This window comes from Pinus tabuliformis, chromosome 1_2 (assembly GCF_031772625.1).
Source record: "Pinus tabuliformis cultivar Carrire ecotype Pingquan chromosome 1_2, CPIR1, whole genome shotgun sequence".
NCBI lineage: Eukaryota > Viridiplantae > Streptophyta > Pinopsida > Pinales > Pinaceae > Pinus > Pinus tabuliformis.
Window position 1 is genome coordinate 1,313,196,994 of NC_142298.1, and position 26,535 is coordinate 1,313,223,528.

At 37.1% G+C, this 26,535-nt stretch overlaps 2 protein-coding genes across 2 annotated transcripts in view; both read right to left on the reverse strand.

Annotated features, from left to right (window-relative positions):
* Positions 1-12,435, reverse strand: part of LOC149211038 (receptor protein kinase-like protein ZAR1) — a 29,603-nt gene extending 17,168 nt beyond the window's left edge. Inside the window, exons 1-7 of the mRNA XM_089399172.1 lie at positions 11,838-12,435; positions 11,291-11,444; positions 11,075-11,138; positions 10,894-10,921; positions 10,637-10,812; positions 10,270-10,293; positions 10,021-10,146 (exon numbers count right to left, since the gene is read on the reverse strand). Coding sequence (XP_089255298.1) covers positions 10,021-10,146; positions 10,270-10,293; positions 10,637-10,812; positions 10,894-10,921; positions 11,075-11,138; positions 11,291-11,444; positions 11,838-12,435 — 1,170 coding nt within the window. The remainder of the gene's footprint in view (positions 1-10,020; positions 10,147-10,269; positions 10,294-10,636; positions 10,813-10,893; positions 10,922-11,074; positions 11,139-11,290; positions 11,445-11,837) is intronic.
* Positions 12,436-19,782: 7,347 nt separating this feature from the next.
* Positions 19,783-21,181, reverse strand: LOC149211039 (putative disease resistance protein At5g05400). Its single transcript, XM_089399173.1, has 2 exons — positions 20,369-21,181; positions 19,783-20,256 (listed from the first exon to the last, which is right to left on the reverse strand). Exons 1-2 carry the CDS (start codon positions 21,179-21,181, stop codon positions 19,783-19,785), a joined length of 1,287 nt encoding a protein of 428 aa, XP_089255299.1.
* Positions 21,182-26,535: the final 5,354 nt, after the last annotated feature.

A 26,535-nucleotide genomic window follows, 5' to 3' on the forward strand; every position in this document is an offset into this window, starting at 1 on the left:
TTTATTTCGCTTCATTTCGACAAATCCCCCGTTCCACACATCGGGATAGGTTTTACTCCAATGATGTTTCTGAGCAAGTAAAGATGAATTTACAAAAAATTAGAGAGGTTTTTTTCCACAACATGCCAAGGAAGAAAAACCTCCTTCACTTTTTTCACTGGTGTCATGGTTTTAGAGAAATGTCAAAAATACAATTGCCTCGGGAGAATTGATGCACCTCTGAAGTGACCTTGGGAAAATAAAGTTTTCTCCTAGCTTGGTTGGCCAAATGACTTACTTGATGAGTCAAATGATAACTAGACACAAATATTTTTCCAATGAGCTATCATGAGCTCAATTTGGAGTTGAGGAAGACCTTCCAAAGTTGACTGTAATAGCACTCTGCCTTGAGGCAGCCTCATTTGGCACATTTTGACTAGTCTTGGAAGATTTGATTTTTGATAGGAAAAATGAACTCCAAATTGAAAAATTCCAGTTTTTCTGGAAATTAAACTAAAATACCTTTCCAACGAGCTATCCTGCACCCAATTTGGACACCGGGAAGGCCTCCAAAAATCTCCTGCAAAAATCACTAAAACACAGGGTTTGGTGGCGCGGTGCATTGGGTTTGTGCGCGGCGCACATAGGCCGTGCGGCGCATTGGGCAATTTTCTGCAGTGTAAGAATAAACTGGCACGGTGCACATGGCCTGCATGGCGCGTTGGGCTGGTGCACGGTGCATAGAGCTACCAAGGCCAATTTTTTCAAAAATTGCTCCAAATTGCCAATAACAAGCACAGATTTGCCAGTTAGAGTCTTCATCTTTGTGTTTCATCCAATTTTGTGCTAGGCTATGGTGGTTGATGGATGGTAATGGTTCAAACAAAATCAAACCATACCTCCTAAATTACCTCAAGGAAACTTGTTGCTAGGGTTTCAAAATCACTGTTTTGTCACCAAAATTCACTCCCTCATCGCATTGGTCCCTTGTTTTCATCATTTCCTAAGTTTCCCTATCCCCCTAAGCTCATTAATTCTTTCTCCAAAATTCCCTTTCCCAAATTCTCAAATCCAAAACCTCAAACCCTAACCCTATACATAAATTCCCAAACTCTCCCATATTTCCCTAACTGAGTTTATCCCAACGGTCCCTAACCCTCACTGTTTTCCCCTCCCTTTGCAGTCCCTTATTTCACCGTTTTCCCCTTGGTTCCAGAGCTCAAATACATCACCAAAAGGTAGTCCAACATAGTTTCACACATTAGCAGCCATTTCTCCAAGGAGACCTCATAAAGGTGGCAAAACATCAGGGAGAATCGTCAAGCTGCTCAAAGGAGGAGGATTGAACTCTCTTCATTGGAGCAAGAGATAGAGGTTGATCGAGAGTCTTGGCTTGAGAGGGCCAATACTCATCTTGAGAAGTTGTTGGCGAAGGAAAACAAGGACAATGACATGCTTAGGCACATGAAAAACCATTATTGGGCACGAAATCACGTTTGCAATGCAAAGATCAAAATCCTGAAGGCAAGACTAAGGAAGGCACTAAAACGACGCAAAAGGCATGATAGGCTCCAAATCTTGGCCGAGGCTTCCTTGGCTGAACATGATACTCAATGATAGACCTCCAGCCCAAATTTCAAGGAATTTGGAGAAAATTTTGTCAATTTTGAATTTTTTGGCTTTAAAACAGGTTTTTCTGCCCAACGCGTAGCGCCACTTGGCGCGCGCTTATAATTGGGAGATCCTTTGGAGGAAAACTTTGCATTTCTGGATTTTTTATCAAAATTTATGCATTCTCATGGATTACCTAAGGATTTCATCAAGTTCTGGGTTGCCTAAAGGGTCAAAAACACCCTAAAAATGACCTCACTGCCCCTATTTTGACACACAGGAAGCAGTCTTGGGAGATTGAATTTTTGGAGGGGCAAATGGAGGCCAAATTTAGAAATTCCACTTGGGTTGGAAAGTATACAGGTAGGGCTTTCCAACAAGCACACTTGGTCTCAATTTGGACTTCGGGAAGTGCCTCAAAATCAGCTCCAAAGTGGCGCGACGCATAGAGAATTTGGGCGCGGCGCATAGAGAATTTTGGCCTGTTTTTCACTGTTCAGCTCAGAAATTCGCCCAGTTTTGACCAGTTTTGCTTTTTGATGTTACTCTTGATCCACCATGATGTAATTTCATAACCATGATGTAATTTTGGCACATATTTACTTGTTCTAGAGGATTCATTCACTAAAAGGTGAAAATTAAATGAATGAATCAGTTTCCCAGCATATAGGGGTAAGTTGTTTGACTACCTAGATTTCAGTTCCTTGTTTAGAATTAGTTCAAACAGCTCCTAGAATGATGAGATCGACCCTTAGAGGCAAGGGAATAGGTTTGGCTTGTCTATATTATGTAATTTCTAAGTCATTTTCAGGGTTGGATACTTGGGATTGCTTGGCACTCTATTGTACATTTCATTTCTGCAATTTTGGCAAAGGAAAGACCAGGGTTTTGCAGCACTTTTTGGGATCCATGTGGCTCTATGTTTTGATGGTGTGTTTCTCTATGTATTTGTAAGTTCGCTGATGTTTATGTGTATCATTTTCCCTTCTCTTTTCTTCTGCAATTAAACTAATGAGTGATTAAGGTAGAATTCATTGGACTGTTATGCTCTGCCTGGATATTTTGTTTAATTCTTCATGTTTTCATCCGTTTGAGGAGGACTCTTGAGACTTTCTTGCCCTCCTTAGCTCCTCACCGGTCTGATTCATCCATTCATTCAATCCAAAGCATCAAAACTACTGCCTATCTTGCCCCTACCTGAACTCTGCAAAAATCTGGCCTCATCCCCGGACCCAAAATTTGCCTGTCCCTTTTTTCTAACAAAACCCCCAAAAACTCAAAACAAATCCTTGTACTTCATACCTAGCCTAAAATTAGTTTATATTTTCAGTCATCTCAAGCCCCATCGTTTATCTTTCGCTGAGATTGACCCGGAGAGAGCCCTCTCCTGTCTTCGTAGGGCTAGCTACAAGGCTGAGCGTGGTTTGATGTGGACCTAGACCCTTGTCTTTTCAGCCTGAGGCAAATCTAGGCTCTAACACAACCTTTACCACAAACCAGAACTAACCTGGTTCCTCATTTCCTACACCTTTAAATACCAGCAACTTGACTGCTCTCGCCATCCTAACCTTCGGTGGTGGTGGAGGCGGGGTTGGTGAAGATGGATTTGATGTAGGTGAAGTAGGTGATGGCATAGGCGATGGTGGTATCAATGGAATGCACTGCTTAATCAACTAGACTGCGCTTCTTGGAGAGAACCCTGCGAGTTCTTCCTCATTTTCTCGCGAAATAGAAATCAAAGGACTATTCTCTAATCCTCCGGTTCCTCGGTAGCCTCTTCCGCTCCATGTTACGCCAGACATCAATAAATGCGCATAACATGTTTTTCATATAACAACATGTTAATCCAAGTATTCAGCGATTTGATGTACTTACCCCGTGGTCCTTTGGAGAAAACGCCTTTCTGCTTCACTATAACTCACAATTGTGTCTATCGTGAGAAAACGCCTTTCTGCTTCACTATAACTCACAATTGTGTCTATCGCGAACTCAGTGATGAACCCTCCTATTATTTGATCCAACCAGTGATCTACTACGTCTACAATTTTATCTTCAAATGCTTCTAGCTTGCGCACCAATTTTGGAGTCCACACAATGGGTTGATCTAGTCTACACCTTCCCACGCTGTTAGCTAGCCTCGCGATCCACTCGTACAACTCTGTCGAGAATGACGCAAAGAAGATCTCGTGGATCTCTATGTATATGTAATGATTCAACCACCTTTCTTCTGATATCCACGGATTTCTGTTTTCCTGAACCACGAACTCCTGAAGCTTCTAGTCTAGCTAATCTTCAAGCTCTTTCTTTGTAGGGTTTCAGTGTTCCAACATTAGACATCCATTAGGCAGATCCTGGTCCCGGCAACGGAACCATTTGTTGGCTTATTAGGCCCTGACCCAGATTCGGAAAGGTTATTAGCCAAACAAATCCGTAGCTACCAGCCCTTTTGGCAACAGCCCGTGGAGCACGGATTGAGGTCTCACCCGAGGTAGTAGGGGAGGGTGCTAGAACCAGGTTTCCACACCCTTGGGATGTCTTGATGTGGTCTGGAGGGGTCGCAAACCGTTTTGTGGCCTCACGCCACTTTGGGTAATTATCATACTTCTGCGAAGATCCATGTGGGCGTACTTGCTTATCAATGGAATCATTAGAGATCTAATCTTCTTGTTATAGTCTTTAAGCAAACATTTAAACTTAAGACCCCGTGCGTGCAATTATAAAGAAAGATATAAACCCATATAACAGATCATGCATAAATTCAAAACATAAGCAACAGACAGATCCGCAAGAAATCACGCAATGATTCAGAAACTCTTATCTTTATTGATATTCTCTTCAGTACAACCAGATCCACCCTGCGCACTCAGCTACAGGGGTCCACGCACACAACTGCGGACTCTACTAGGCCTCTGCGCACACAGCTGCAGAGCCTCTATCTCTCTACCAACTCCCTTAACTCGAACTTACAGACGCTCCAAGACTTCTTACCTCATAAACCCATTACATTCTAGATAAAAAATAATACTTACCAAAAACTACCTTCTAACCATAGAGCCTTGCTCTATTTATACATTTCCATGGTCCGCAGACCATGGACAGGCTGACTCATTTTACATTATTTTTGGGTGGACAACCCTTTGACTTGACTCATTACACTTCACACTCCGCGCATCTCGCGGAGTCTTTACCATACCTTTACCCAAAATTGCGGGCTTTGAGCCCCAAAACTGTTATGCGGGGCCTTTGCTACCCAACAGGAGCGTCATTGTTGAACCGACTGAAATATGGGGTTGGGTCGAATGCAGACAAACCAACCAAGCGTTGGTGCGACACGACCATTGATAAATGAGGTAGAACAAACATAACCTTGAACCACAATAAGTAAACCCCTATACCCCCCACAAACCACTTCACTCAACACACAAACCACTCCTCTCAGCAAAGAAACCAATTGAGTGTGATGAACAAGCATTGGGTGGCCAACATTGGGGTGTCAACCGTACAACAATCGAGGTAGCAGAACGCCCACACTTCGGCCCTAGGAAAAATAACTTTGTGTTCATGAGAGACTATACCCTATACCCTAAAACACCACCAAAAACACACGAAACAAGGCAAGAGTTAATTCCCCAACTACCGTGACAAGTGGGACTCTCGGTTGGAAACATGTCATACATGCATATCGGCGCTGACATGGTCCATATCCTACGTGGCAGGGATGGTGCCAAACAACTAGTGTCCCTCCCCTAAATCAAATCTTAATATTAAATTAATAACGTACTAAAAATTTAAATAATAAGTTAAATATAAAAATAAACAATAAATAATAAAATAAAATTTAAAATTTTATAGACAAATTTTTTAATACACTATAAATTAAAATCATTAAAAACACAATATAAATTAAAAATACATCAATAATATTTTTTTATAACCAGTCTAGATGCAATTTTAACTCTAGATCTACTAAGGGTCGAGAGGGATCAAATCTCTTTTCACTCTAAAAAAGGTTTACACCTCAAGGGATTTGACCCCTATTGGCGCTTGGTAGCTCTGGAGTTAAGATGGATCTAAGCTGATTTAATTATTGATAATTGATAATTATAATTATAGTTATAATTTTATTTTTATTTTTATTTGTATGTAATTTGACCTAGTAAACTTTTTTTGATTAATAATTATAATTATTAATTTTATTAATTATTTTGATGATGACAATAATGATTAATGTCCACTAAGACCAATATGGTCTATCAGACCTTAAGAAAGAAGTAGTTAAAAGGGATTATTTAAAAAAAAAAAACTTGTGATAAAAAAGGAGGGAGAGAAGCGTTCTGAGGTCACTATAGTTTTGTTGATTGAACAAGTCGAGGAGGTCGGTAGTGAGGAAAATGTTTTGGAAATGAGGTTAGATGTGAGTAAGGGTTGGGCAATCCAAGAGAAGGTGTTTTTCATATTCGAATCTCTTAGTATTGTAAAGGAGGCATATTCTCTCATCCCAAGGTATCTTGGGAGTAGACCAATGTCCGGTTTCACTCCAGAGTTCATGAGAATTAGTTCTAATCCTCACAATATTCATTCTCTTCTTAGCACTGGTTAAGATAGAAAGGTAATTCTGGTTAGCAAGTGTTGGGTTGATAACCTCCTTATAGTATCTTAACTTTATTTTCCCCTCTAACTCCTTATCACTCCATAACTTATCCTTAAATTTGGAAGTAGTGACATTTTTAGTATAATCCTTATTCCCCAAGATGATCTCCTCCTTTATCTCCCAATAATGAAGCCAGGACTCGGGATCCTTATGCCACCCTCGCTTGAGTTGAAGGTGGTTTTGAATAGAGTTAGAAGTAATTTTTTGGAGTCTCTTGGCTTCCGTGTTGTACAACTTCTTCTTATACATCAAATACCTAAACATAGTCGTGCATTCAATGGGGGAAAGGCTAGCCTCAAATAAGAGAATAGGGTAGGGAGTATTACCTTTAATCTTGAGGTTGTAGGTTATGATTTTTTTTTTTTATCATTTCAATCTTTCTCCATGAATATCTAGATAGAATGTAGCCCCACACCTCCCATCTATATAAAATAACCACGGTGACGAAAGTCTCGAAGAGGAACCTTTTGTTACTCCAAACCCAAAGATTAGTCATCTTATAATTGTTTTGAAGCCCATAGTAAGCTTTCCATCCTCCTATAATCCTTTTCCTAATGTTGTAGTTCCATTTGAGCTAATGGTGGATGTCAATACCTAAATATTTGTAAGAAGAAACATTCTCTATGTAATTGTTATCATAAATGAAACTAGCATTTGCACCAGGTGTTGCAAAGAAAACGTCGTAAGGCATAAAGTGCGGAAATCCATTATCCATGTAGTGTGTGCATTATTCAACAGGGTGGATCTCTCTAAATTCGTTGCAAACATTTATGTTGTTTCATTTCTAATTTATTTACAATCTACTACTACCTCCTCTTCTTGGAATATTAAATTTCTTATCACCCCATGATGACAATCCCTCTAATTATTGGCATCACAGTTTTTTCCACTTTAGTGGGTTTACCTTCAACCTAAAGAAACATGAACTTGAGTCACTCAATTAAAAAGAAATTGATAAATTGCTATTTATCAGGTTTTGAGTAAAAACAGTTAATAACTCATATTTACAACCCTTTAAATATTTACAACCTTTTAAGTCTTGTATTTATAACTCATATTTATAACCCTTTAAAATGAAACTGACTATCTATATTTTTATTAATAATAAAAAGAATCTTCTTTATAAAACTAACACTCACATGCTACTCCTATATATTTATGTTATATTTAATATTCAGTGTCCATCAGTTGAATGACAAGATGAAAGCTCAACTTAATTGCACCTTTAAAATGTGACTTAAAAGTTTAATTAGTAATTATTTATTCAATAATTTGTACATTGTTAATTGCAATTTCTCTTGAAAACCAATGTTTATATCAAAATTTTAAAAATTAACACTCACTTCTCCCGTAGTATGGTGTTTCTTTATTTGATCATGGTACTCAAGATTGCCTTTCTCCAAAGTATCCAATGTGAAGATGATATATTATGTGTTTCCGCTTTCTCAGTAGGTTCATGTGATTATTATTATTTTTGGTGTTAATGTTTATGTTTTTTTTTATGCCCATCCATTATTTATTATCTAAACATTGATGTTTGAAAATCCGTAAGTGGCTAGTGTGGAAATTGCAAGGTATGCTGAGAATTTGGTTATCTAGTAAGCTTAGAGTCATTCTTGAGTCATTATCTTTACCATCTCAGGAAGAAGAAGAAGAAGAAAAGCCTATTGAATTGAAAAAGAACCCTAAAAAGTATTAGGATCCATGGGTCATTGTTTTTGCATCATGTAGCAAGATCACATGGTTAATTGATTATGCCACATGAAGAATTAGCCTTTGCCAATATTTAGGCTTATGACTAGGTGATTTTTTCTACTAATATTCTTATACCAATTTACCATGATAATTATCTTTTAAATTAAAAGGCAAGCACCGTTTTTTAGTGTTTCAACTTCATTGATAAAGAGTTTAGTGCTGATAATTAGTAGATTATATGAAATTTTGAAAATTGCACTAATATATTATTATTGTAAGGCTCTACATTCCCAATGGAACTCATATAGTGAGTGGATAAAGAAATGATAAGTTTTTCAAATGGTGAAATAATTTTCATATGCGTGATATTGTGATCTAGATAAATAAAACCAAACTCTTCATTTATCATGTGTCTTAACTCTTTTATATCACCAGTGTATTTTTCGTACAAATAAGAAGCATTTGTTAATCATGCATCATGTAATATGATCTCCAATCAATAGAAAAAACTTAATATCAAAGAAAGAAAGACAAAGGAAAATGCTTTTAATGGCCACAAATGACTCAATGTTACAAAAGAGATGCTTGCTAATGAACAGGATAAGGTAGCTTGGGAAAAGTGTAGTAACAACTTTTATAAAGAATCCTATATAGATTTCCTGTTAACAACATATTAAGATATTTTAGAGAGTAGTTAAGTATGTTTAGAGATGTGCTAAAGAAGATAAGGTCACTAAATAAAAAAAGAAGATAAACATCAATTCTTATTCGAAAATAATGCAAAAAAGAATTTGTGGGAACTTACTACTCTTGAGAGAAGCTTCCTAAAATTTCCTAATGGTGCTTCTCCTTAAATAAATAGGTTTAAGGCTACATCTAATTACATCAACATGGATAAGACAAGCTCTCAAGGATATGGATGTAATTTAATTACTAGAGTTGATATTCATGAAGTGAGAGTGCACACATTAATATCTCCTAAGATTGAGGGAAGTGGAGGTTAGATTAACACATACATGTCCTTTGTTGTAAAAGGGATCAAAACAAACAAATAGATTTTCAGGAGTGCATCATAAAAACCTATTAGATGATGAAAAGTAGGCATGTAGGCATATTTTCCCTAGTGTGGAAAATGAGTAAATTATATTTTAGTAGAAAATATTTTCCTATTATTTATAAGGTCTAATATTTTAACAAAAGATTGGCCAATATTCCACAATTTTTTATAATTTAAAGCAAGATTGGTTGAAAATATAAGAGATTTTATAATTGAGAGAAAGATACGTCTAAATAATATATACATATTTGGTTATCAATAAGACATACATAGATATATATATATATATATATATATATATATAGAGAGAGAGAGAGAGAGAGAGAGAGAGAGAGATTTTGTAACTTAAGGTTTTATATTAATCAAAGACCATATTTACATGGGTTTATAAGGATTTCTAGACTGACCATGGAGGATACAACCTCTCATCGTTTGCTCCCTGAAAATATACCTTCAAGGTTCCTTAGGTGGATAGCAGAGCTACTATACTTGACATTGGCAGTGTCCAGTAGCTTTTCTAGCCCAAAATCTGCTATGTATGGCTCCATGTCAAAGCCTAGAAGGATGTTGCTTGGCTTAATATTTCCATGAACAAACTTCCTTTCATGTAAATAAGCCAGGCCTCTGGCTACTCCCTTTGCAATTTTAAATGATAAGTCTATGTTTACAAAACATAATCTACTACAAGGATGCTAAGCTGGAAATGGCTATCTACCTTTCAGCGAGCATTGCTGACCCCTCCTCAAAGATTTCCTGGACAATGTCTATATTTTGTTGCTTTTCAACTGACTTAGACGATGAATCAATGGATTTCCTTTTGAAAATTTCTTAAATTTTCCTTCCTTCTTAACTGGAGCTGGTGGTGTGGATTTCTTAGGTGGGATCAAATCCACTACAATGCATGTAGTGTCGTCCATAAGTCCTCTTATCCTCAAAGCCTCCTACAGCTAAAACGGTTAGGCTATGATAGAAAATAAACTTAAAGATGGTGACATTGATCGCTTATCCTTGTCAACAGTATTTGTACCTTAACAATTTGTTTTGCAGCAAGTTCTGCTGGCAAGCCTCGGCAACAATTTGCAGCCTTCTCAGAGCTCAATGCATCCCAAACACCGTCAGTTGCAATGATAAGCCTTCCTCCAACATTCGATAGCTATTGAAACAAAAAATTACCAGTCTAAATCAAACAGACACATTGTGACCAGTTATTTTTTTCCTCTAGTAAATGGATAAAATCCATCCCCTGCCACTACAACAATAATACACCATATATCACCTTCCCATTAAAACTGAGAATGCACTGCAAGTAAACAGTGAGAATGTGGATGCCTCATAAGCATGGAGTTAAGTTTGATCCCTGAGCTTTGCTACAATCCTCAACTGTAGAAATATTGAAATTTTTAAGAAGACTCTGGCCATTTCATAAGCAGCTGAGTTGATAGCAGAGTTTGTCTGTTGTTGAGTCCCAATCATAGAGATGTCTATATGAGTTATGTCAATGTCTAAGTAGAGCTGTTGAATATGGAATGTGGGTGTAAGTCCTCATCTCTGTCCAACTTATGTCAAAGCAAGGATGCTACATAGGAAGAAAGAATTGGTTAAACGGTTGTGGATGATGGCATTTTTTCTAGAAAATGCAATACCTCCATCATTGATGGTCTCTTTTGAGGGGAAGCAGAAGCACAATTCAATGCAATCCCCACAGACACTGAGATTTCTTCCCTTCCTTCAACCTCTGGTTGAAGAGTAGGATCTATGATGTGTAAAAGGCGATGCTTATCATCTACAAAGTTTTGACCCCATGCTGCAAAATCCTTATCTGAAGGCCAGCATGCACAAAAATGCCCTCAATAGGTGTGATGTCAGTTTGACAGACAGCACAAGCAAACAATCCTCATACTGTTTGCACCGTATATTCCAAGCCCAGCCTACAATGTGAAATACTCAATTATTAGCATGACAGACTTGCAACAAGATGCATTCTACAATATTCTCTACAACTAGTTTTTATTTCAGTACATCACATGGAAAAGCAAGGATTTATGTCTATATATCCCACAAAATATTATGCAGATTCCTACCTCGGCTCCACCAACAATATTCAATCTACCAATCTCACCACCACTGGCCATTATGCACTCTCTCCTACAGTATCATATATCAATACAAATCAAGAGCTTGAAACAATAAACTGGCTAAACAAAGACTGGTTTCCACAATCAACCGACCAAAGGAATACAGACACTCGTATAGCACAAAGGGTCATGGTTTGTTCTGCATCATGGCAAGAATCTTACTCTTCAAGATTGGCCTCAAGCCTGTGATCAGCAGTTAAAAGAGAAACCAACCCTCCAGGCGATTCAAGAATGCAGCGAGAATCACCTACAGATGCTACCGTGACTGTCCAGCCATCTATTATCACAAAAGTAATGGTGGTTCCCGATGTTTGTTCTGGTAAAACCAACAGATATCAAAATGAGAAGGATAGGAAGCGCCACTAGTAAAGATATACAAGACATGCAGCTAACAAAATATTAATGGCACATCCACAGGCATATATCAAGGAGGTCTCAGGATCAAATGTCATTCAATATATAGTGGTTACCAGCAGTAGCTAAACAAGGGAAAAGTGTGGAATCCATAAGGAACTCATAATATGCAGGCTTGTGATTACCAACAGTAGCTAAACAGGGGATATTGTGGAATCCATAAGAAACTCATAATATGCAAGCGATTGAAGGGCTATCTTTGTAAAAAAAATAAAAAACAACCATTCAGAAACGAATTGAACGAGATTTCCTGTAGATATACATGAAATGGAAAAAAGAGAACAAGAGAACCCACCATAATAGGCATTTTCCAAGCTTCCATGTGGAATGTAGTCATAAACCAACAGTTTTTCCTTTATACCCCAATAGAAAGCTTGGAGGCGAACGATGTTGGGATGTTTAACCCTATCGATTGCTTTAGCTTCTGCTTCAAAATCCTTGTACCTTTCCAAACCACCATCACCAAGTCGCCTTTCTACAAAAGTCAGCCCATCTTCCAAAATTGCCTTATACAATATAGTATAACCACTGGCACCCAATATATATGCAGAGGCTCTGAGTAGCTTATCTAATTCCATGTCAAGATCTCCATTTAATGTCACAAAAGCTCCTTGATGTTGATCAAAATTGTCCGAGACACTTCCATCTGAGCTCTCATCAACTTTTTTAAGGCAGAGCCATCCAACTCTACCCAAACTGGAAGAACAGTCTCCATTGTCGTCCAACTGAATATTCCTGGTATTAGGCCCATCCTCTGACTCCTTCTTTCTTCTTGTTCCCCAGTAACGGTACATAAAAACTGCGCAAAGGAGGCTTATCCCTGCAAAATTGCCAACTACAATGGCAGCTATGGTGCCTTTACTTAGACCTTTTCCCTTGTTGATAACATACATGGTTGCAATTGCTGAAGGTGAGCTGATTTTTGGAGGATCCGAGAGTGTTCAAGGAATTGAACACAAATTTGTCAGTGGGTGACCACAAAGACTTGGATTACCAACAAAAGAATCATTTTTCTGATGCAAAAGAGCTCCAAACTGTGGAATGGGTCCAGTCAAAGGCACAAGGTTACCCCAGCGTAAAAATTGCAGACGAAAAATTCGCAGGCGTCTTCAACAACACCCAACACGAATCTGAAGAAAAATTTCGACAACGGCAATGGATTTCTCAACGGCTTTTCTTCCTCTGGGGCAGATTCACCCTCGACTCCTGCAGATTCAATCACAAAAACCATTTGGACACAACAGTCGTCGTCAGATGATTCATCTCTGACCTTATTTGATTTGGATCTCATTTCTACATTCAGGAAAGCCATGGATGAAATTTGCCCCAGAGATTCGATGGATGGAGCCCGTTTCAGAGGTCTGTCAGGGCAGCACGGGAAGCAAGAGCGGAGAAGACGAAAAGGGTACCCCAGGCAAATCTTTCAGGCTCCGATCTAGCAGAATTCAAGCGAGGGTTTGCAATTGTTTCAAAAATCGTGAACAATTGCAACCACTCAACTACCTTCCCTTGATCGAACGATTAACAATCTTCTAATCGTCTAACACATAATCTAACAGCACACAGGGATGACACGTGGATTTTAGGGAAGTTCATTTCAAAGGGAAACGCCTTACGACGTAATGAATGTTATAAATAATAATGAGGAACTTATTAGAATTGGAATAATCTCAAATCCCTAGGAAATTGGTGGTTGGGGAAGCGTGACACAAATATATATTTTTTTAATTTATTAAAAGTCAATGCAACCTAACAAACTTATGCTGAGCATATTCTCTCAATCTATGCCCTCAATTAAAAAAAAATAAAATCAACAGATCCTCATCCACCTTAAAGTTGAAATAAGAAGCCTTCGCAAAAATGAAACATTACAATGTAATAAAACTCATATCATTCAAATTTAATCTAAACAAACAAAAAAATCACCCCATTATAATTACACCAAAATTATAAATAAGTAAAATTATTTTCAAATATCATAAAATTTTGGATATTAAGCTTTAAATAAATAAATAAAAATACAAAATTATATTTTACCATTTTTCAACCAAAAAGTCTAAACAAGTAAACTAGCAATTGTCCCAAAAGGTTCAAAGAGAGGCCGATAGGATTATTAAATTGGAATTGTTGAATTTTTATAAAAGAGTTAATTGGTTTGTCGAAAACCTTGTTTTCTTGGACTGGAACATTGTGCAATTACTTTTCTTTAGATATTTTGTTTATATCTATATTACAAAGAAAACATTGAATGTCTTACTTCATTTTAGAGTAAGTTAATTACCCAAAATCAAGAGGTTAAATTAATTACCCAAAATCAAGAAACCTCTATAGATGGCCAAGCATATACAAAGCTTGCTAGTGACCAAGGCAATAACCACCATGACTATCGAGTGCCAATATATTTCATTGAAAACCATAATTGTATATTGCATTTAGAAAGTCAAAACATAATATTAGAAAACATGTTGATATATTGCTATTAAAAAGTTAATTCCATTACAAACCATGATATTATTATTATATTTTATAAATAATAATATACATATATAGAATGATACTACATTGAAATCCATAATTGTATAGTGCGATTAGAAAGTCAAAATATAATATTCTTAAACCAATACTTATTGTATTCATATGTGATGTTTAATAAAATACAATTAAATTTGTGATGTATAATTAATTTTTTAACTATTTTTATTTAAATATTAATAATAATAATAATATAATTAAAATAATAAATAATAATAATATAATTGAAATGATAAAATATAAAGATTCATAGGAATGACCAAAACAACCCAATCTGCAAATTGACAATTGGACATCTTAATAGTAAAGGCATTTTAAAAATAAGCATGACTTTGAAAGAAAGTTGAAATTGATTTGATCATGTAAAACCTTTTTTTTTTAATAAAATACAATTAAATTTGTTATGTATAATTAATTTTTTTTTAGCTATTTTTATTTAAAAATTAATAATAATAATACTATAATTAAAATAATAATTAATAATAATATAATTGAAATGATAAAATATAAAGATTCATAGGAATGACCAAAACAACCCAATCTGCAAATTGACAATTGGACATCTTAATAGTAAAGGCATTTTAAAAATAAGCATAACTTTGAAAGAAAGTTGAAATTGATTTGATCATCTCAAGCCTTTTTTGACCTATGCAAAAAGTTGATGTACAGTTTTGGACATATGCAAAAAGTTGCTAAGGAGAGGTTGAGATTGAAAATATATAATCATTTTGGACGTATGTGGTGGGTGAGAAAGTAAAGGTTGAAATTGAATTAATTTTTCATAATTATAATTATGATATTATGTGATAAAGGATTAAAAAATATAAAATCCCAAAGTAAAAGTTGTTCCAATTAAATTTACTTTATCATAAAAGAACGTTGTATCTCCGTGCATATTGTTCTGTATCTACATACCTATTTGAAAATGGAAAAACACCCACTTTAAATTCAAATTATACTCGTCTATTAACTGGAAATACTTTATCAATATGAAATCATATACCATATACATGTCTTAACTATATCCACTTTATTAATGTGGATCCATGAGCTGGATGACACTTGTGGCCATATAAAAGTTTAAAGTCAAGAAGCTTGGTGATAATCGAGCATTTAAATAATATTTTTGAATTTTAAATATTTAAAAATGGTATATTTATTCTGCATCAAAAGATACCTTTAATGACAGAAAAGGGAAGCTGCCTTGCTTTTATAATTTCTAACTTCAAAAAACAGGAAGCTGCCTTTACTTTTATAATTTCGAAAAACAATGTGATAGAATTGAATAAAATATCATAGACTGAAATGAACAAAATTATAATAAAATATAATATAATAGACTGAAATGAATAAAATTAAAATAAAATATTGAACAAAGAAAGTAGTAATCTTTCCATACAAGTAAAATTTAGTAGCTAATATTGCAGAGGGAAATCCCATCATATTACAGAATGAAATCCCATCCTATTACAAGTAAAACTGAGAAATTTCATATACCACAATACAAGTAAAACTGAAACCAATCTTGTAGAGTGAAATCCCATCATATTACAGAATGAAATCTCATTCTATAGGATTTACTAGGGTCATTACAGAGAAAATAAACATAAGTGGAGAGCTGATTCACAAGGCATGACATGGACTCTGTAGAGTGAATCCCCTAATCTTGTAGAGTGAATCCCATCATATTACAGAATGAAATAGCATTCTAAAGGATTTACCAGAAACATTACAAAGATCGCTATCACAGTGGAGAGCTGCTTCACAAGGCAGGACATGGATTCTACTTACAGGATGTAAGCCCTTCATTCACCACAGAAACTCTTGTTGTTGAAGATGAGAAGTAGCACAAAAGTTAGTCATTCTACATATACTACAAACTTACAACAATATTAACATCCTGCAAATATTCTCATCTATGAGGAGCTTTGGGGGCCTATAGATTACAAGAGAATAGCATAAATTCTTCACTAAACATGTTAGTAGCGTACTGATCATCTCGGCTGTTGAAGACAGAACTGGTGTTGAAGCTCTCTTTCCTTACAAACCCAGCAGGGGCTTTCTTGTCATAATTCTGAGTAGAGAAAGGTTGGGTAACCACGCTATATGGCATGTATGGCCACAATTTTGCACGCTTCCCAGTGCATTTCACTTTCTTCAGTACCTTGTTTGGCTTCACATATCCCGTGATTGTCACTTTCTGCATCTTTCTATTTATATACACCGTTTGAACTCCTTCACAAAATGTCCCACAGAAGAGAAACAAAAGTTATTACAATCATCAAAACCCCAGCTTATATTAACGTAGAAAAGAAAATGATGGGCCACTTTGGCCTGTGGCTTAGAGGTAGATCTCGGTTGTAACAGGTGACAAAAGTTAGCATCTCCTTACAGAAATCAGTAACAAAGCTAATGGATTGGTAATGAGCAAACATAGATCCTCAGGTGCAACTTTTCAAAAGCCCAAAGCTAAAAAAATTGGTAAAACAGAGCAAACATGAACTCTGAGCTGAAAATTTGAAGAAACTTTAAAGAATTAATCATCACACAAGTAGTTAATGCTGAAACCATTTGCAAGGAAGTGTATCATTCTTCCACTTTGATCCGCATTTCCACCATATGTGTCAGTTCTCCTTGTGGTTTAAATAACCAAGCAATGCCTCTTAGTTTTCCAGTATGGAACAGCAAATTTCAATGACAGTTTCACCAGAGGCGAGGGAAAGATTTTAGTTAAGTAGTTTTCAAATACTAGGTTTCCCTAAGCTAGATACATTTGAAGAAACATCTTTGTTAAGCCATGGAGAAGTAGTATGTAGATTTGCTTTTCAATTGAAAATACTTAGGCATCCATATGCACACAGTAAAGACATCATAACCTACAGCTATGATTTACTGTATGTGCTTTTGTGAAGATGGACATTGCAGTTCATAAGATACTTTTGTTTGGAATTAAATAATCAAATAGCCATTTGGAAGATGGAAACAAGTATAAGAGTTTGACACAAGCTACACCATAGTTATTATGATTAATGCGTGTGTAAACTAAAATGATTCAACGTAAAAGTAGGGTATTGTTCTGTAGTAGGTTCTTGATCTAGTCTAAAAACTATGTATGCATATTCGTTCCACAGAAAAGATTTCCAAAGCACATTGAGATGCATTGCCATCTGCTAAAAATTGTTGGGGATGATAAAGCAACTAGTCATGACATGGGAAGGCAACATAAAATTGGATCATCCTTTGTGATTGCAAACTGGAATTATTTATCTGCTCTTGTGAAGGTGGACACTGCAGTGCATAAGATACTTTTGTTTGGAAAAATAATCAAACAGCCATTTGGAAGATGGAACTTTGCAATGCCTACACATCATTTTTACCAATTGAATATCTTTGTTTAGGATCTGTAATTTGCAATTTGTTATGGATCATTGGAAACAAGTATAACGGTTTGACACAAGCTACGCCAGAGGTATTATGATTAATACAAATATAAACTAAAATGGCTCAACATAAAAGTAGGGTATAGTTCTCGAGTAAGTTTATTCTAAAAACTATGTATACATATTCTTTTCACAGACAAGAATTCAACATCACATTGTGATGCATTTCTATCTCCTAAAAGTTTTTGGGGCCCAACTATAGACTATACCTAACTACTCAATACTAAATAGTGCTTGCTTTTCTCTGAGAATGGTCAATTAACTTGCAGGAGATATTGGGAGCACGAAGAAGTATTTACAGATGATGATGAAGCAGTTGGATATGATCCTGCTGAGAGAGAAGATTTAGCTCCTGAACTTCCTGCCCCACCCGAGATCAAGCAAGTATGATTGTATTTAGATGATTTGCTTATGATATACTAGGTTTTATTTGATAGCTGCAAATGTTGTTTGGTTATATCAGGTAACTAAGTAAGTTGTTTACTGTTTAACCTGCTATGAAGCTGGTTAGACACCCTTATAAGTTATGATAAAAAAAACTTAGTTTGTTTTGTTACTTATACATGAGATCATGCAAATCAAAGGAAATTTTCTTTAGTTTTGATCTGTCTCGCTCTAACACCCTGACACATTATTGGCAAAATACCTTCTCAAGTTCTCTTCCATGTGAGGTTGCCTTGCTGCTACGCTTGTAGTTCTCATTTTTGCACTGGAGTTCATGGCCCTAACCTAGATACATTTGAAGAAACATCTTTGTTAAGCCATGGAAAATTAGTATGTAGCTTTGCTTTTCAACTGAAAATACTTAGGCATCCATATGCACACAGTAAAGATATCATAACCTACAGCTATCATTAGAAAATCTAATTTTCAGATTGGAACCAGTTATCTTTATCAAAGATGAATAGGGTATTATCAAAAACAAAAAAATATTCAACAAAATGCATTTTACCAGTTTACTGACCTGCAAATCATGTGACAGCATCCAGATGTTTTTTCAACAATTTGTCCACATTTTCCACACAGTCGCCAATCTTTTTTTTTGGCGAGCTTTAAGAGCAACAAATCATCTTTGTCTCTCTCGGGAATAGACAATTTCTCCAGGTCAGAGCAATCCAAACCCACATGCCATGGCACACCACATTGAGCACAAAACAACCTTCTGCATTCAGGGCATTCTGACTCTTTAATAACAACAACAAAGGGCAATCGATGAATTCCACGATTTGGAGTTTAGATAATGTACTTTCATTCCACCCATCAGATCCAGCTATATTCTCTAACTTGTTTAGTTCATCCAATGTTAAAGACTCTAACATTGGATAACTGCCACTGCCAATGTCCAGCTCCATCAACTGATTGCACATAGTAATTTGTAGTTCTTTTAATTTAGGCAGCTTCATTCCCTTTGGAAACCTTTGCAATGATGGACAATTGATAATTACCAATAATTGAAGTCGGGACATTGTTCCTTCATTCCACTCACCAGATGACCCTGCAACTAGGGATTTTAACTTGAGCAAGTTTCTTAAAACTAATTTTTCTAACATGGGAAAAGACTTACCTGCAGTTTCACTTTTGGTCTCCTCCAAGGCAGACTCACCTGTAGTTTCACTTTTGGTCTCCTCCAAGGTAGGAAGAGCCTCCAATTGGTAACATGAGCGCAAAAGTAACACTCTGATATTTTGTAACTTACAAATACTGTTGGGTAGAGTTCCTTGCTAATAATTAATGAGATGAAAATCCTGCAATTTCTTCATATTCCCTATGTTTTGGAGAATACCACGCTCAGGGGCTGCACCATCTCTATCTGCACCTGCATCAGCATCGTTGTCACATTCTAATGTTAAGCTTCTCATCTCATCCATTATACCCAGTGCAGTTTTTTATTTCACCACCGTTGTCAGCTCCATGAGACTGGAGAGCTTTGAGAGATCTTCCACACTCATTGCACAAGTAGACTCCATTAATGGCAAAATGAGAGGAAGTGAGCTGAGAAATATTTTCCGGAATCTTCTTGAGACTAAAGCATGCATCCAGCTTGAGATGCTTTAGATTCTGAAGACCTCCTATTTTATTCGACAGTGCATCCAATTCTATACAAGAATTAAGATTCAAAACTTGAAGACTAGATAGATTACAAAAGTTCTCAGGCAATGAATTTATTGGAGTGTATGACAAATCCAAACCTTTAAGTGACAGGATACTACAGAGGCTATCAGTAAAATCAGCAAGCTTGGAGCAGTTAGACAAGTTGAGAAACTGAAGCTATTGAAGTTGATTCAAGGTTGGCAATCCTTTTATTGGAGTGGATGACAAATCCAAAACATGAAGAGACGGGGTATTGTTGAACAATTCTTCTGTAATCTTTTCCAAACGAATATTGGAGGCTAAAACCAAATTCCTCAATTCTGAACATCTCAAATCATTTGGCAAATCACGAATAGCATTATAGCCCACCGATATTCGTCTGCAATCCCTGGAAACTTTGTAAGTCGGAAAGCTCTGCAACTGTTGACCTACTGCAAATAAGCATGTTCCCTCCTTTTGGCCTATGTCAATTTCCATGTCACGAAAAGCTTCATGAATCTTTAAATACTCGACAATGTGATAGTCATCATCAACAATATACTCCACACGCTCCACCAAGCACCTTCTTACCAGTTCATCAATGCATTGTCGCCCAACATCCATAAAATAAGGTGTCCCTAGCTTGTTGAGGAAGCCTTCCGCATCCCACATCTGCACCAACATCTCCACAGCAATTTCTTTTTCTTCCAGAAATGCTGCACAATTTAGAAAAAAAAATCTTTAGATGGAATTCTGACAATTCATTGCAAGTCCATCTTAACACCTGATAAAGCTCTGCGTCAATGGCCCTGAGATTTGTTGGGACGGAAGCATCTCTCTTTCTCATCGAATTTAAAGCATGGCTCCACTCATACTCATTCTTTTTAAACCTCATCGCTCCAGCAACTGCATTTATGGCCAACGGCAAGCCTCTGCAATCCGAGGCAATTTCTCTCGCTCTAGCCTCTACAATATCATTCTCAGGTCCATTTTCAAAAGCTCCTTTTCTAAATAAGTCCCAGCCTTCATCTGAGGACAAGGGTTCTATCTCCAGGGAGTAATCCTTTGCTCCCATCTTTTCAATCACTTGTGTGCTGCGGCTGGAGACTAAGAGTTTGCTACCAGTATTATCCCCAATTCTGACGCCCACTTCACTAAGATCTATTTCCTTCCCAATGTTGTCCAATATAAGAAGCAATTTCTTTTTGTCTAGAGATGCACTCAATTTCATCTTTTTCGTCTCAGGATTATCATTTTCCTCCATACTTATATTCAGAGCCTCCACAATGGAAGCCTGCAACTGTTCAATTTCAAAGTTCCCACAAACTGTAAACCAAATGACGAGATCAAAGAAACGACTGACCTCTTTCTTGTAGGTATTGTAGATTATTTTGAGCAAGGATGTCTTACCCACACCCCCTTTACCATATACACCGATTACACGAGCTTCGCGACGAGCTCCCTCCAACCAACCCTGCAGCTTCTCCCGGGCAGATTTAATGCCCGCCCCTACAAATCTGGAGTCAGGCACAGGTTGAAGAAGGCGCTGTGCTCTAGGAGCAGCTGAGGACACAATCTGCTCTGCATTGGAGGACATCGAAAAAACCATTTCAAGCTCTTGCAACAGGGAAGCAAGAGCGGAGAAGACGAAAAGGGTACCCCAGGCAAATCTTTCAGGCTCCGATCAGGCTCCGATCTAGCAGCATTCAGGCGAGGGTTTGTAATCTTCTACCTTCTCTTGATCGAACGATTAACAATCTTCTAATCATCTAACACATAATCTAATGGCACACCGGATGACACGTGGATTTCAGGGAAGTTCATTTCAGAGGGAAACGCCTTACGACGTAATTATCACAAGAAATATTTTTGGATTTAATAATCATAACTTTAGTCTTATCACTATTAACTGTCATACCCATCTTGGAACAGTAATCATGGAATGTTTTAAGCTACTTATTGAGATTGTTGGGACTCCTGGAAAAAAGTATGATATCATCATCATAGAGGAGAAGTGTAATGACTATACCAGTGAGCTTAGGTCCTTCACAACCAACAACTTCTAAGAATTTCTCAAGCTTGTCAATGTAAATGTCAAAAATGGTAGGGGATAGGGGACACCCTTTCTCAACACCGATGTTGCATTTAAAATCAGTGGACCAACCCTCAGTTCTTTTAATATTGGCAATAACATTCTCGTATAATCTAATAATAATGACCCTTAACTTGCGAGGAACCATGTCAAAATATTTTCTAAAGTCAACAGAACAAAAAAAAGGATCAGTATTACTGTTACAACATTCCTCGGCAATGGTCCTAAGAGTGACAAGGTGGTCAATTGTAGAGTGATGCCTTTAAAAACCAACTTGCCCAATGGCTCTTTTACCATAAATATCAAGCCAAGTGCTAATCTTCTTTTCTAGAATGATCCCATACAACTTGGCTAAAATGTGGCTAATCATGATAGTCCTATAGTTAGAGGGAATGATTTTATCCCCACTTACGAGAAGGATTTGCATCCACATCTTAGGGGAGCCTTGTTTGACTGCCAAGTTGAGGAGATTATGCAAGTGTGGGGTGAGGATGGACCTTCCAATTTTGAGAATTTCAGCTCGGTAGCCTTCGATATCACTAGCTTTCCCATTAGAAATCTTCTTAATCCTGAATTCCACATATTCCAAAGAAAAGGTATGTCCCTCTATAGGAGTGATTTTGATGTACCTCATGGTGTATGGGGAGTCATAGAGATTCCTAAAATAGACATCCCATTCCTCTAAGGGGATCAAATTATTTTCTTTCGATTTATGGACAAGAATGTTCCTCTAGAACTTTCTAGGCTCAACTTTAGAGAGGTTAAGGAGATGACCTTGCCTCTTGTTTATATGCTCTCTCTTTTTCTCGTTGAAGAGCTTTGTACACTTTGATTTTATCATCCTTAATAGTTTCGTTGGGAGAATCTCTAATTGATTTCTTGGAAGATTTACAATCATTGTCATACCGTGGGTTGGAAGTCCTATTGTTCTTATTATATGATACCTCCTTAGAGAAGTTGTTAATAATAATGGAGTGGATAGTAGTAAAATTGTGGTATATGTGATCAATGTTGTGAGTATATGTTAAGGAACCTAGATCTCTTGTTAAAACTTTTAAGAAGAGATCTACCTTTGTCAAAATGCATGTTTCTAGGATTCTCATCATTCATATTCATGTGGTTGGTGTACATATCAAGGTTAAAGGTTAATGAGAGATATCTATGGTCAAAGTCAAGTTCATGGTCATTTAAGAGGTCAAAATTAACAATACGGTGAGAAATCTGGGTATCAGATATCACATAATCCAAAACATTGTTGCCACACCCATGAATACAAGTCATCTGGCCAGAGGACGGCCACTTCAGTTCCAAAAAGATTCTTGGTATTATCTTTAGAATTTCTTTGGAATTTACTAGACAGAACATAATCCTCATCAAGCCATAAGGGGTTAGGGTTAGAGGTATTACTTAATAGAGTAGCTTGGTTATTGGCAGTATGAGCATTAAAGTCCCTAAGCAAGAGAATGTTTTCCTCATTCCTTAGGTTGTGGATATCACGCTCTAAGTTAATGAAGGGATTATCCTGATTTAGGTTATTATTCTTACAGAAATTAGAGTTGAAGGGAGAGAAGTAGCAAGTTGCAAGGAAGATTCTATTGGTATTAGAGTCAGAGATGTCAATCCAAACGTACTAATTAAGGGGGTCAATATTATGAAGTCGCATGTGGGAAGAACTGTTATTTTTAATATAACAGACTATACCACCACCCCCGAATGAGAAGATCTCTTGTTCCAGGTAGACCAAAGAGTGAACCCATCAATTTGGGGAACCCTAGATTCGTCATGCTCCCAGGTTTCTACTAAGGGAATAAGATTAGTATCACTCAGGATGAAACTTAACATAGGACCTTTGTGCCATGGAAAACCATGCCAGTTCTAGAAGAGGATCCAGAGTGTTCTTAGTTCCTATTTATCACTTTTATTTCAGACTCTATCTTTAATAATAGTTTTTTATTTCTTGATTGCCCATTTTCCTTCCTTTCTCACCTCCTTTACCTTTTGGACCTCTTTCCTTAGTTCAACTTGGTCTTCTTGAATAAGATCCTCATTTATAAAGATTCTTGACCCTTTTAGACAGGTAGATTTTCTAAGTATATCTAATTTGTGGTCATTGCAACTTACCTTAACATGAATTAATTGGTGCTTATGCTCAAGAATCTTTCCCACCTTTGTGCTTCTGTTAGATATGTTGTTTGAATTTGTGAGTGGGTTTTCAATTGTTCTTTTATTATTGTCAATGTATCCTCATCTTCTTGCTCTTTTATACTAGCAATGATAAGGTTTAGGGCTCTTTTATGTCATTCATGATTTAATTCGATTAATTTGTTCATTTATTCTTTTATGGGTTTGATATCAAGTTGACTCATTGTGCTACTTAAGGTTGAGTTATCATCTAATTTTGCTTTTAGAGCTTTAATATCATCTCTTAAGGTGAAAATTTTTTCAGCCATTGATTATTTTTCATGTTCTAAATCTTGCATCCTATCTTTCATTTTTTGAATTTCAGTTTCGAATGTTGAAATTTTATCTTCTAATGATTTGTAGTTATTGATAAGCATTGTGGATAATTCATCTTTATGTTCTGTAATAATTTTCAACAATTCTTGTTTATATTTATTGTCTGTTTCTTCCCTTCGTTATTCTAAGGACTCAATGTACTCATAGAGACTCTCTAGCATAATTTTTCTTGGCCTCCCTCTACTAGAGGAAGGCTTATAAATATGGGGAGAAGTACTCATATTTTACCCAAATATAATTTAATAAAAGGAGGAGAGAGAGAAATTGATGCACCTAGAATGTTTGAGGAGATCACCTAGCTTGCACTATGCAAAGCCGCAGAAAATAAACTCCCACCAAGATCCACAAAGAGGTTGTCTTATATATGCGAGAATGAAGAGATGTTTATATGCTGTAGAGACCACCGAGGTCGTAAAGTTATGCTGCACTGAAAAGATGTATATATTGAAGAACACAAATGCATATAACTTTTGTTAAACTGGAACTGTTTCCTTGAAGGTATCAGCCAAATCGACTCTTAGCATAGGTGAATCCTCCACAAATTTGTGAACAAATGTAATACCACCATACTTAAACTGCACTAGAGTATGCCTTTTTCTATTCTAAAGAATATGTTAAATGGGTTTAATAAATGTGCCCTTGTGTTACAAATATTGTCCTTCAATGATGCAGAGAAAACATCCTTTAGATACCACAAAATTTGGAGCCTCAAGATTACAGATGAATGAACGATTAATTTGAAGTTTGGTCGTAACCCTTCCCTATGTCCTTGAGAAGGCTGATACTAGATAAAAATTATGAGTGGAGATTCTAGGTTAGTCCTTAATCATACGCTTTTGTTGTAGCGGCTACAACCACCCTCCAAATTTTTTCCTTAGCTTTGTTTTGGAGCCTCCATTCCAACTTTTCACAGCAGCTTTCCTTGCTTCGTCAAGTACACAAGCTTCAGTGTTTTGCTTGCACAAAGGCAGCCTTTCAATCATAGCTTGATCCATTCCCCTCACAGGCTGTTCACCCGGACTTGGTCCAGTTGTAGGCTGAGCAGATTCCCCAATAAAATAACACATTTATGGATGGAAACCAACCTTCCCTCCAGAAATTGCACAATCATGTCTGGCAGCTTGTTGGGCTCTTCTGCCAGTCAACACTCCTAGCAGGAATTGTGCAATTTTCCCCAGCAGGCTTGCTCAGCCCAAAATTTGCGCAAATCTGGGTAGCACTCAGCTTCTTTGCCCAAAATTGCGCAAATCTCTTGGGAAGTCAGCCCAGCTCCCAGCCAGAAATGCACATTTTCTCCCAGCAGTTGAGCATTCTCTTGCATGTGCAGCTAAGTTGACCGGTTCCCTCTGAGATCGAGAAAAAATGACTTGCATGCATGGGTTGCTTCTCCCAAGGCAGCATGCAAAGGCATCCCTTGTTTCAGGGATATTTTTCTAGCAATTGGAGGTTACATGCAAGGATCATTTCAGAAACCTCCCACCAAGTGTCGCTTTCCCTAGATTTGTGACATGCGCATCACAACCTCGATGTTATAAAAACTCATCAATGAGACAATGCAGAGCTCATTCCTCACATCAACCTTGCATCTCTGACATCCCACGTCACATCTAGGAGTTGTCAGCACATTCAACTCAGCTATTTTGGGATAAGCTCGCTTCCCATGCCTTGTGTTGCATTTCTGTCGCTTTTTGTGTTTTCTCTTGTGTGAGTATTGTTTGCTTGATTTCAATGAGCGCTTGCTGTTGTTTACATGTATATTAGCTTGTCCTAGCACTATTTCAATTTTCGTTGTTATCTCACTGTTGTCGCATACATGAAATTGTTTTTCACGAACGGTCATTGATTCGTCGACTCGCCTCACCCACATGCATGTGTTCCATTTTGTAAATCTATCATTCATTGTTTGCATGCATGACCATTCACTTATGCTTACACTTAGTATCAACATGCATTCACATTCACGTTCAGTAGCCCGTCGATGAGTTTGGCCAACCTTGGCCCAGACTCTGCCTCACCAAGGCAGCATTGCATAATCCTAAGAGGGAAGGCTCTACTTTCCTTTCCAGAACTATGCATTTCTGCCCAGCAGCTGTTCCCCAGGCCTGCTTTGCGGAATTCTTGAGGGACAGTGACTGCTAGACAAAAAAATTGCGCAATGCAGTCACTGAGCCTGCAGCCATTGCTAGCTGAGATTGCGCATTGCATGATTCCAGCAGCCAGCAGCCAGACTGGACTGTGCATTACGCAGTTCCAGCAATTAGTTAGTCTCCCAGCAGCCTAGACTGTGCCTTGCAAAGTCTTGGCAGTCAGTCTCCCAGCAGCCCAAATTATGCCTTGTGCAG

Bases quoted from the DNA above. Each gene is read 5' to 3' on its own strand.
- LOC149211039 (XM_089399173.1), bottom strand. From the start codon at position 21,181: ATGTCCTCCAATGCAGAGCAGATTGTGTCCTCAGCTGCTCCTAGAGCA. The intron at 20,257-20,368 runs GTGTTAAGATGG...ATGTTGGTGCAG, and splicing joins TTGACGCAGAGCTTTATCAG to ATGTGGGATGCGGAAGGCTT.